Source organism: Pygoscelis adeliae, unplaced genomic scaffold (assembly GCF_000699105.1).
Source record: "Pygoscelis adeliae isolate BGI_AS28 unplaced genomic scaffold, ASM69910v1 Scaffold302, whole genome shotgun sequence".
NCBI lineage: Eukaryota > Metazoa > Chordata > Aves > Sphenisciformes > Spheniscidae > Pygoscelis > Pygoscelis adeliae.
In genome coordinates this window covers 1,634,931-1,647,598 of record NW_008824372.1, presented here as the reverse complement: position 1 = coordinate 1,647,598, position 12,668 = coordinate 1,634,931, and the positions used below count along the sequence as shown (strand labels likewise).

General features: G+C 44.2%; 1 protein-coding gene across 2 annotated transcripts in view; it reads left to right on the top strand.

Annotated features, from left to right (window-relative positions):
* TMCC1 (transmembrane and coiled-coil domain family 1) overlaps positions 1-6,361 on the top strand; it is a 98,807-nt gene extending 92,446 nt beyond the window's left edge. For both annotated transcript variants that reach the window (XM_009320103.1, XM_009320104.1), the window contains exons 3-4: positions 2,333-2,468; positions 5,185-6,361. In XM_009320103.1, coding sequence (XP_009318378.1) covers positions 2,333-2,468; positions 5,185-5,616 — 568 coding nt within the window. In that variant the 3' untranslated portion in view covers positions 5,617-6,361. The remainder of the gene's footprint in view (positions 1-2,332; positions 2,469-5,184) is intronic.
* Positions 6,362-12,668: the final 6,307 nt, after the last annotated feature.

Below are 12,668 nucleotides of genomic sequence, written 5' to 3'. Positions count from 1 at the left end.
GGTGGTGGGTGGTTTTTTTTTTGTGGGGGGGGGGGGGGGGGGTTGTTTTTGGTTTTTTTTTTTAATAACCCAATTCCAGCAGTTGCCTAACGCCAGTTTCTGAAAGTGCAGATGATTCTTAGGTGCAAACTGCAAAAGCTCTGGAATCAAGCAGGGAAACGAAGTGTGGTTCGGGAACAAGCCGGTAGTCCTGTGTTCAGGGCAGGGAGGACTGGAGCCAACCCTTTTGTTAATCATGTTGTGCTTAAACTCTTAACTATACGGATTTGCAGGGTTTCCTTGTGTTTCCTGTAGATTGAGGTAGTTTTGAAGTTATTAAAATACAATTGTTTCTTGTTAAAGAACAGGATTTAAGCTGCCTGGCAACAGCTGTTTTATGAAGGGTGTTTATGTGGGGAGGGGGTTAAAAGATGTAATCATGACATTTTCAGAAATGCTCAAGTCCCTTTTTGTGTAATAAACCTACTGGAGGATTTTGTAATATATTAACAAACTGTATATATTTCAAGTAATTTATGCTGCCTTTGGGACTTAGAGCAGGTTTAGTTGTGATTTCTTGGTTGTTGGCAAGCTGTTGTTTTGTTTTTTTTTAAGTTGGGTGGGAACAAATGGCAATATGAATTACTGGGCTCCTTCTTCATTAGCCAGTCTTCACATGGATATTCCCTTGTTTGCAGCTTGTCGTTCTTGGGAAACCAGTTCTCTTGTGTGTCCCGTCTTGGTTGCACAGCTAGCTACTGTGGCACCTTTCTGGGCTGAGCCATGTCAGCTGGTGGTTGTCTGAGTCTCACTACTGGTTGACCACATGTGTTTCATTGCTGGAAATTGTCATGCTATGTCTGACTCCTCCTTAGTTTAAAGCAATATTGCATTGGGAATGTAGATGAAAATTCTCTTCAGACTTTTCAATTAAAAACAAAAAACCCCAAGACTATTTTTAAAGGCTAGCTTGTGCCTACAGATTCTGAATATTCAGCTTGTGAAGCACCAAAAATCTTGATGGGGAAAAAAAAAAAAGTGGGATTTTTGTCTTAGTTTCAGAACTTGTAATTAAATTCTTTGCTCTAGATAAATATTGTTTATTCATTTTATGTGTGTGTGTGTATAAATTAAATTCAGATGGAGTCAGAGGGGAACTGAAATTAAAACAAGGAATTATCTCTGTGTTGAATTCCTTAGAAATTTCTCAGTTATTAGTATCAAAGGTCAGGTGATAAGAGTTATACGGTAAGCTTTTTACACGCTGTTACAATGAGAAGACAGTCAGTGGAAATTAGAGTGGAAAAACCCCAACAGCCACAATAGCTGTACCCATACCTTAGTTGTCATCAGAGCTGTCGCTCGTAATGAACCAAGAATGAGAAACCAGTGGGAAGCATGATGGAAGAGGATGGGATGGATGGTGCCCAACTTGCCGCTCCCGACCCTTGGGCTGTGGCCTAGCTCTCTGGGTATGTTTACCTTTTGGAAATAATACAAATACTTGCCTGATTTTAAAAGGATATTGAAGCATGAGTTGCTTGTAAATTTAGACTTGAATTCCAAAAATGAAGTGCTACATACAAATGCAAAGTATCCCTAATGTATTTTGAAAGTGCTAAAGTAACATTATGGAGCCATCATTGAAGTCAATTTAAAACTCCCTCAATGACAAACAAAACTGCATCTCTCAGAATTGCCGTAACTCAGTTTTTTGGGCAGCCCTCTTAGGACTCCTCCCAGTCCATTCACCAGTAGCAAACTGAAAAATCAGCCTGTGTGTTAATGATTCATGTGCCCTCCTTATAAATAATACGATGGTCTTTGCTGGTTAAGCTGAATCATTCATGAGAGAGAAATTAAAAATAAGTCAAAGATATCTATGTGACCTCACATGTAAAGATCAGATGGGACCATCATGCTCTCTGAGGCATCGGTCACATTTAATTTCTGTATCATTTTTATGCCTGTTACTGTTCCAAGTGTAGATGAAAATGCTTAAGAGCTTATGGTATTAGAAGGGAACTGTTTGGTTTACGCAGAAGTTTGGAGAATAACTTACTCTGTTCTAATTCTGTCCTTGATTTCTTGCATCACTTGACAGTTGTCATTTAACCACTCTGTGTGTTTTTCCCCGGGATAGAAACAGGATTAACATACCTTACCTGGTAGAAAGGATTTCCTTAATTCCCAGTGAGAGGGCCTTATGTTGTAATGTGTGCTTTTGTAATGACTGAGGTAGCCACACTAGTTTTCAGTAAAAAGACTATGATGTTCATTGCTCAATTGTTACTGGTGTAATTTTGCCATCCTCTTCTCATTAACGCTACTGTACTATGTATATCACTTCTAGATGTGAAAGACTCGAAGAGCAGCTAAATGACCTGACTGAGCTCCACCAGAATGAGATCCTCAATTTAAAACAGGAGCTGGCCAGCATGGAGGAGAAAATTGCCTATCAGTCTTACGAGCGAGCCCGGGACATCCAGGTGGGTGACAGAAACAAGGACAATCAAGTCCTGTCTTCCACCTGCTCTTTCTGTAACTCTTTCGCTTTTGAAATACTTCTGTGATTCAATATTTGGTTTTAATCCTTGTAGCTTTATTGCTAAATTCCATATTGATGGGTTCTGAAAGGGCCTTTATTCCATCTCTGACCCTCGGGTTTTGTGAAGAAGGGCTGTGCCCGTGCACCAGCAGGCAAGTTCATCTGCAGAGGGGGTCTGCCACTTGGTCCGGAGCAGAGTTTTTAAATAAGTTGTGGCAAAGTGGAAGCCTGCATCCGCTTTTTGTACAGGGTTTTGTAGGGTATTAGAGACTGATGACCTGAACACTTTTTTTCCATTACTACAAGTAGCATTCCCAGTAAACTGACCTTAGGGTGTGTTTCTGTGTCACTAATTTTAGAGCAATGGTCACATATGTCTAAGGAAAAATGGCTTTGTGTATCCACTGCATTGAGTCAGGAAACAATTCTTGTTGTTGGTTTTGCCCAAATAAGGAGGTATTTTTAAAAGAGAAGTTTCTTTCAGTATGTAAAAGACCAAAGCTATGGAAACAGAGATTATGGAGTTGGAGGGCCTTCCACAGAGCAAAAGACCTGGGAAATGATCTGAGCAGCCGCTAAACTTTATAAAGAAAGGCCTATTCAGAAACAGATGTATTGTCCATTTTAAATACTTGTGCTAGTTTTAGCAGGCATCTCGGTTTTCATCGCTGATGTGAGATATTTATAGCGTGAGCAGAGAATTGTAGGTCAAAGTTCTCTTCCTGTCCCTGAGGAGCTTCAGACAGGTGATTGTCTCTGGAGACAGAGCAGGCTGTGCTTTTGGCACACTTGTAGATCCAGCTGCAAGTCCAGTTGAGTCAATGTCCTTCCAGGTTGCTTGCTGTTAGAGGAGGCTGATCAGTTTTGCTCCATACTTTCAGGAATCATAACTGAAGAGAAGCCCTCATGTTTCATTGACCTCCACAGACATGATGCAATGAGAGAGAAATGTAACAGGTGAAAATGACCTTTAAGTTAAGGTTAAAATAAATCTGTGTCTGGGGACAGTGGTACCATGGCTTCTGACAGCTCTAGCCTGGGGGAATGTTACAATATTCAGGTGTTGTTCTCCTCTCTAATTTAACATGGCAGGAAGAAGTAAGGTTGAAAACTTAAATTGAAGTGGGGATTTCTCAATAGCTTTTTTTAATGTTCATTTTATGATTCAGCGCTTTTAGTGTAAACTTGCAAATTGGGACAGACTATTCCCCATCATTGCTGGGGAAAAGGTAAGCGTTAAGTTTTCTTGCGTGAAAAATTAGTTAAGAGCATGGGCTGATGTTGCAGAGGAACAGTGACAGAGCTCAGCCCGTAGGCAAGGAGTCCTGGTTCCTATTTCAGTGGTCAGTCTGAGAGAGACTGCTGCTTGCTGCAGACTTCTAGATGTGATCCAAAGTTGGCCTTTAGGTCTCAGGCCTGTAGGTCTGGGAAGAGCAACTCTGAGGGAGGATTAATGGAAAAATTGTAACTTTGTATCTCCAAGAGCAGAAACGTCTCATTGCATTAATTGTCTTAAAAATGCTCCTCCTTACCCCTAGCCCACCCGCTGCAGGTAGCCAGTGTTGTACTGTGGGTTGGGTTGGTCCACTTGAGGTTCAGCATGGTGAAAAGGTCTGAAAACATTCACCCCCAAGTCAACGGTGCTTTAGAGATGTTGCTTTGTACAGGATAGTCTTCTCCTTCCACGTACTTTTGCTTTGCCTCTTCCTAGAGGCAGTTTCATATATCTCATGCTTCTTGCCCTTCTCCTAGACATCTCCTTTCTCCAACCCTTGCAGTGTCATCTGGAGCTATGCCAATGCCACAGCTTGCTGCAGTCTGGAGGAGGAGATCTTCCTCCTGTGATGCCAGCTGTGCAGTCCCAGCCCTGGTGCTCCTCAAACCTTTCCCTGAGCTCATTCAGCTCACTAAGGAAGCAGAATGTGGCCAAGCCTTTTTGGTTAGTTATTTTTGTTGACTTAGTTTTCTGCCAGGTTGACTAGAGAATTGAATGGGCTCACAGAGGGTCGGATAAGCACAAGCCGCTGCAAGAAAAGTGATGGAAATGGGAGGCTCTAGGAATGCGCATCCCAGAAGAGGAGGAGGAGTGCTGCCTGGACACAACACCTTTGTCCCCTCAGTGTTCTCTTGAAACCAAAGCTGAAGTGAGCGGCTCATTGGGTAGCCCCCCCCCCTGCTTTCTGGCCAAAAGCTGTCTGATTGCTGAGGGCTGTCAGCAGCATCCTCGCTCTGGGTCTGATGGCAAGGCAGGAAGGACGGTAAGGTCTCAGGTGACCATTGCACCACGTGCAGGGACAGGCAGCTGACAGTGCAAAGTGGCAGCTGAATGTGTGTGTTAACAAAGCCTGACTTCTGCCCAGCCTGTCATCTCTGTCGAGCCTCTCCGCTGTAAATGAGATGACGTGGTATGTTACAAACGGCAGTACCTAATTAATGAGGGGCTCCTGACCCTCAGTCACATGAAATGGCACAGCTTCCTCTACTCCTGCTGCAGGGTATGAAATCAGTGTAGTGACTCATGTCCTGCAGAAGGTGCGTAAGGCATGAGGAGGGTGGCCCTGGTCTGGCCTAGTCAGTAAGGTATGAGCCATGGGCTGTCTGCCACTGGGGTGGACTTGTGGGGTGCTGGCAACCCAGCGGTGTGTTCTTGCCGACAGGAGGCACTGGAAGCATGCCAGACCCGCATCTCCAAGATGGAGCTGCAGCAGCAGCAGCAGCAAGTGGTACAGCTGGAGGGGCTGGAGAACGCCACGGCCAGGAACCTGCTGGGGAAGTTCATCAACATCCTCCTGGCTGTCATGGCTGTCCTCCTCGTCTTCGTCTCCACTGTGGCCAACTGTGTCGTGCCCCTTATGAAGACTCGCAATAGGACGTTCAGCACTTTATTTATAGTGGTTTTCATTGCCTTTTTGTGGAAGCACTGGGACGCCATCACCGGCTACTTGGAACGGTTCTTGTCTCCCCCCAGATGCAGGAATTGGCTGCCTCCCCCTCCTCCCGGCGCTCTCAGTGAGCAAGTGTGGCAAAGATTAGTCAGCAACTACTCCGCTGAAGTTTTAAAGTGTCCGAGTGAATTTGTTTACATTTAGAATAACGTTTTTTCTCTGCGAGATGCATTGCAATAGTATTTTTTAGATTTTATTCAAGAACTCTTTTTGGCAAGAATCCTGGATAATTTTTATGTAGCATGGTTCTCTTTGGATGCAAATCTTAAGATTCTTTAAAGTGTACAAAATAAATAAAATACAGAAATTTGGAGCATACCAATGGGCAATTTAAATTGTGGCTTGAACTACTGTACTAAACCTGTCAGAAAGAAGAGAATGTGGTTAGCTTAAGATGAGCAAAGCTCAATCTAGTGCACAGCCTTGAATGATGGTACCACAGCAAACCTGTAACACTAAACTTTTACTGTGAAGTCTGCTCACATTCCATGTCCAAATGTATGCGTTCAGAGTGGTTTCTTTCCTTAACAAGAGAAAAACAACAATGTGTGGATCTCTTTCCCAGCTCAGCGTCTGGGTTCACCATTTGTGCTAACCTGACTTAAAATAACTTTCTATAAGGCTGGCTAACTTTGCTAAGCATATGAAGTGGAAGCCTCATGCCATACACAGTAACTGCACAGTCGTGCTACAGTATTTTGAAGTAGCCCTTGAAATACTTATCTTTAAGCAGAAGCCCTTGGTCGCACTTTTAAGGTTTTTTTTATATATGTATATTCACAGATTTAAAAAAAATCCAAACAGCATACTTGAAGAGTGTAATACTCAAACTCTCAGTGCTTCCTTATTGTTTCTAATAGGATTTTTTATTATAATTATTATTATTATTATTATTGGGGGTTTTTTTGGAAGGGGTTGGGAGGGTCATTATGGTTTTTTTTCCTTTTAAATAAAGAAGTGATGTTTTTAAATGAAGAAATGCGTGAATAATTGTGAGCCGTCTTGTCCTGAAACAGTTTTGAGGGGGGCAGAGAGCAGTTTCTAGTGCCAGCCTGTCTGGAGCGCAGCGCTATTCGTATGCCATTTATCTGTCCTCCTGAGCATACAGATGCAGCATCATGAAAAACATCTATCTTCCTCACACATTTTTGTCATGCAGGGCTTTTTTTTCTTTCTCCAGATGTGAAGGAGAGTATGTTTGTATTTCTCATTTCCATGTCATTTCTCATTCCTGGCCTCAGGATAAGAATAAGGAATTTCTCTTCATCCCTTCCTAGGGAAAAGACAGGTTCTTTTAAGGAAAGAAATACTGAATCAACAGTCCACTTAAAAGAATGGTTGTCTTAGAAATCTCTCTGATCTAATTTTTAAATAAACCCCTAAAAAATGAAACCAAAGTTTTCCTCCTGTCAGGCTCTGGTAAGATCATTTGTGTGTCTGTGTAGAGATCTTCTTTGTACGCTGTATCTGTGTAGTGTGCCACAGAGAGCATCCTCCTCTTCAGCCATGGGGGCAAGTACTTGGTATAGATACCTTTTCAAAGCTCTAAAGGAAATGTCAGCTTCAAATGTAACTCTCAAGTCCTAGCAGCATGCTATTGCTGGTGACCTGTTGGTACTGGCAAGCAGGCTTCATGTCCAAGGAATCTGCCTTCACTCTCTGCTGTTTTTTTAACTGGTGTCCCTTTCACTGTAACAGAGCCAAGATTCAAGTGAAATCCAAAAAGACTCTAGGATTCTCTTTCAAAACCATTTATGGTGTTTAGTTAGATCTTATTGTTTTCCTTCCTTCCAGGCTTAAGTTCCCTCTAGAAACCAAATGTTGCCCAAGTGACCTAAACCAGTTGAAACCATACATATATAGAACATGTACATCATACATATACACACAGAAGCCTAGGACTTTATGCTATGATGCAAATTCTGGGTTCTGAGAAATTTCCTCAAACTAGATTAACAGCCTTGAGGGTCTTCCGATTGCCCTCTGCCATCCAACTGACCTTCTTCCTTCAGCAATTCTGCCCATTTTTTCCATAGTCACAGGGAACTCAGGTACCCGCTCCCCAGGGATCCCAGCACACCTCTCTTTTTGTCACCATGTGCGCTAACCTGCTCCTGTCCTACTTAAAACATAAATTGCCAGTTGCAACTGACTCAAGCCAAAAATAATCATGCTTTCCACAGAGTTGCAGACAGAGCAAAGATTGCATAAACATTCCCTCCCTAGACCATGTTTCTAGCTCCAGCGAAACTGTATTCTGTTTACCATCCTTCTCTGGCTGATTCAAATTATGTGGGTAACCGTCGTCTTCCCATTACATAGTTTTTGTCAGAAACAAAGGCGTGAATAACAGTAAGAACTTATTTGGCACATAATTGAAAAGCTTTGTTGCCTTTATTTCTGAAACCTGGCTTTCCCACCTCCGTTTTTCTCAGTTTTGATCACACTAGAATTGCTCATGATAGGTTTTTATGTGGTCAAAGCAGGAAGGAGTTGAAAGCCAATGGATCTGGACACTCAGTGCCACTCGTCCATAGTAGTTGAAGGAAGTGTTTGTCCCTCCTCTTCTTTATATCCTAATTTCATTTAGTGTCTCAACTCTGTGTTGTCTTCAGTAAATACCATTTGCTAATTTGCCAGAAGGCGCAGGCTTAATAGAAACTTATCACCTCAAAACTGTTTGGTGAAGGCCATGTACATATGGTTCTGGGCAATGTCTGTCTGTCTGTCTCTTTCTCTCTCGACAGTTCCTTCCATTCCAGAAAGTTGTCTGCAGTAATGCCATATATGATGCTGCATCCACTTTTCATATCCTAACACAACTGCCATGTGTTTTGCCTTTTGCATTAGCAGAACATTTTGGGGTTTTCCTCCCTCAATTTGAAGGTCTGTGATGATTTCTGATAGCTTAACAATGATTATATTGTTCGAAATGTGATTCTAGCTTTAAAGCTCCCTTTCCTTGTAAGTGGTTGTGTTTGCTTTCTTGACGAAGCATTTCTGGATGACATGTAGAAGACAGTTTCTGCCATGGATGTGAGTGTGCGTGTGAATACCTTTTATTAGCCTTCCTTCTGGATGTAAACTTTTTAGTGACCATCTCTGAGTTGCAGAATGTTTCCCAAAACATTTCATATTCAGAGTTGCAACGATTCTGAAATTGCTTAGATATGTTTAGCACATATCAACTTGGCATTTAAAAAGGGAAGAATATAATGGACTGTGTTAGTTCAAAAAGCAGCAGCTCTTCATTGAAATTCTATGGTTCAAATGAAGTTCATCTGTTTCCCCCATTTGCTTTCTCAATGTAAAGAAGAAAGAAAATCTTGATGCAAAAAAATTTACCATTTTAAATTTTATAAAGTTCTCTTTTCTCTCAGCCTCATTAGTTTAGTTTAATGATACTGAGCATGCTCACACCAATTATTTCATTGGCTTATTCCAATCCCATGAGTTCTTAGGGTCTGATCAGATTAAATGTTGAGTTCTGTACATGTTGCACTGGGACAGAAAAGCACTGTCTTTCAGCTTTGAAAATATGCATTTTTTTAATTAAAAAAGCATTATAACACAAGAAGCCAAGCTACAAAGGGGTTCAAGATTGGGTAGTTTTGCCAGTTTTTAAGTGAATTCTGAATGTGGCTAAAGAGTTAAAAACCCTGTGTGTCTGTGTTGTGTATGCCAGGTGGTATAGTAGTAGGCAATTGACTTAGCTGTAAGTGTGTTTTAAAAGTGTAAAAAAATAAACAGAAAAACTCACTTGCACGGGTTGAAAAGTACAGAAATGACACTTGTGAACGTAACACTGTAGTTTATAGATCTTAAGCTGCTAATTGTTGAGAGAGATTTACATTTGTCTTGTCTGATTGTCACAGATTTATCTGTGACACTTTTACTGTATATAAAAAACTTTAAATAAAGACATGGGGTGTGTAGCAGGGGGGGGGGGGGGGGGGGGGGAAGGGGGGGGGCGGTGATCAGGAAGAAAAAGAGAGGTGTGTTAAAACTGTGCTGAGCCCTAATAGCTCAAAATTTGAGCAAGTTCTCCATAGATCCGATCATCAAACTTCATCCTGTAATCAGCCATACACCACCTGGGCGTGACGAGAATAAATTGGCTGCATTGTTTGGTCTCTGCGGGTGGAGGAGGAGGAAGAGCAGCACTGCATTCTTCCTCATCTGTTTCCTTCCAGTCCACCTGGAGTCTGGGACAGCCTCTCTGCAGGGCCACCGCCATTCCCGCAGATGCCTGACCTGTTTGTGTGGCTCGCACATCACGGTATTTCTCTACCCTCCCTACCTGCAGTGCTGTAAGCCTCAGTTTGGAGGTGGGTACAATTAGATGAGATGACTTGCCCAAAAGGTGCCTGTCTTTGACGAACCAGGAGTTGGTCCTGTATTTTCCACCTCTGAGCAGGTCTGTAATCTGGACTGCCTCGGTTGAGAAGGGGTGGGGGCTGGCTCTTGCTTCTTTGGACTTTTTCCTTACTGGGATTGCAGGATCAGCTCTGCTGAGCTGCATATGCAAAGCAAGGTGCAATTCTAGCCTCACCTGTATTTCTCATGTGGATCTCACGATGGAGCAGCTCTGGGCCCCAGCTCAGCTTTGATGAGGAAGAATTCAGCTGGTAGGACAGCATTCACTAACTGAAAGCCCACTTCCTCTTCCTCTGAGGAAAGGCGAGAACTCATATGGTATTGGTTGGGCCACCATTCTAAACATAAGTATTTTGTCTACCAAGTTTCATGGAAGAATTTCTGAATTCTTTAGTACAAGCTGGAAATGAGCAGATTCCTCACTGACATGGAGAAAATACTCATGCCTCTTGCTTTTTGGTCATGTGGCCTCAAGAACACAGAACAGGGAAGGGAATGGCAACAACTTTTTTAAGGGCAAGGGACTGAGTCATTTTCTGTTTCACGAAAAGATACAAGTGCTGTAAAACCAGCAAGAGATCAAAAAACAAAAGCAGCTGTTTGCAGTGATTTTCTCCCCATAGTCTCCCCACAACCAGAATGCAAATTCCAGCAGATTATGGATGAAGCCAAGTGCATGGGGCTGCTTTTGCTAGAGCTGTCTGGCTCAAGATAGGACATGCGTGCTGGTTGTGAAGTTTAACATTTCTGCGTTCTTTTGGGGCGGTCACCTGATAGGTGCTAGTTGGAGTCAGTATGGTTATTGAACATGGCTCAGGATCAGCAGGGGGGCATGATGACCGAGGGTGAAGGCAGTGGCCTTCTACTCGCACATCAACAGTTCTAATCCCATCATTTAGAGGATTGGGAGTCATTACTCAGCTTTTTGGTTAGTCTGTGGGAAGTGGTTTGATAGCTCCACCCAGGTCCCCGGGACAAACAGGGATGTGGCAAGGGTATGGCTATGCTTGTTGCTACAGTGGAGGCTGATCTTTCTCACTGGAGCAGTCATCCTCCCGGGTCAAATCGCAACACATTGATGTGTTGATAGTGGAAATTTGGGCAAACAGACAGCTCCCTACCACAAGACATCTGTCTTCAAGTTGCTTCTTAACAAGCACTAAATCCACTTTCTCCTTTAGAAGGCAGTGCTGGTTAGTGGTTTGTTGGCCTCAGTGGAGCATCCCCCACTGACTGGAGTTCAGCAGAAATGGGAAGTGGGTTCTCTGCTGCCTGAGTTAGCGTGAAATGGAACATCCCTGGGCAAAACAGCTCAGCTGAGTGTTTTTTTCCCTAGCCAGATACCCAGCCAGATACCCCCCTCTGAACTTAGGAATAAGAGTCGCCATGTATGCCTGCTCTGCCTTTGTACCAGCCTTGCACCAGCCATGGCCCAACGGGGCAAAATAGGGAATGCTGACACCAAATAGGCACCGCTGCCTGAGGAGAAAAGCAAGAACAGGATGGGAAGCTGTGGTGTGCTTTCAGTCTCCCTCCCCAGTGCAGGTTTGCCTGTAGCCCTGCCTGTGCACAGCTGATACTCAACTTGCTTTGCAGAGGTCTGAGAGAGTTCAGAAGTTCCTCCACTACACACACAAAAGCACTTAAATCCTGCAGGGGTTAACTATCAGACATCTGCCGTGACAGCCTTGAGGACATCCCTGTCTCCAATTTTATTGCTTGAAGAAAACTTTTATGCCTGACACTAGCTATGATACATAGGGAGCGGGAGCCCTAAGAAGTGACCCGCGAGCCTGTCCGGCCAGCACAGAGAAGTGCGTGAGTGTGACACCACGTTGCTCCATCCACTCACTGGGCTTCTAGTTTCCCGCTGGTTCGGGCATTGCTGCCGCACCTGTGCATCACCCACATGTTTCTCCAGCCCCTTAAATGTGAACACAAGCTGTGGGTCAAGACAAGTCCCATTCATCCTTGGCCTTGCTGAAAATGGCACTCAAGGGGAGACGGCTGACACAGGTGAGCAGACTGAGGGGGAGGGAGCTTTTTGGTTTGCTCGGGGAAGGAACTGCGAACCAGGAAGCACAGCTTGTCCTCTCAGGCACACCCTGAGAGCTAAGTGGGCTATTTGGGAAACGAATGTCCTGCTTACAGGGATCATAGGAGAAGCAAGTCACGTTTCACCGGTGGAGCCCTCCTTGGCAGAAAACATCTTTAAGGAAGTAACATCCCTCTGATCCTCCTGCTCTCTGTCTCATGCATCCTGAGGCAGTTACGATGCTCAGCATGGGTGTAACAGCACTCCCCCAGACTGCTCAGGAACTTTGGTTATGTTCCTTCCAAAAACGTTCTTTTGAAAGATCTTTCGCTTATTTCAAATCAACTGCATTGATCTGCGTTTCCCTCCCTCCTTGGAAATAGACTGTAATGTAAGTATCAGCTGGCATTCTATCTGTCCCATCCATTTCTCTCCCAGCTGGGAAATGCTGCTGATTGCCGGGAGAGGCTGGGCTGTCTGTGTGCAGCCTGAGTACCCGATGCCCCGAGTCTGAAAAGCCAGTCCGGGAGGTGGCTGGGCCCGAACACCCCAAACCTGCGAGTGGGGGGGCTGGCAGCACCGGCGGGGAGGCGAGCTCTGAGCCTGCAGATACATGCAGAAAAACAAATGACCCTTCTGAACTACGAGATATCCCGTTTTCTCCTGGGAAGTCTGGGGCCGGGGTGGCGGGGACGGAGGCAGAGGCCTCCCCGCAGCACAGGACGCCTGCCTGGGGCACCAGGGCTCCTCGCAACACACGTGCTGCCAGAGGGCCCTTCGTGGG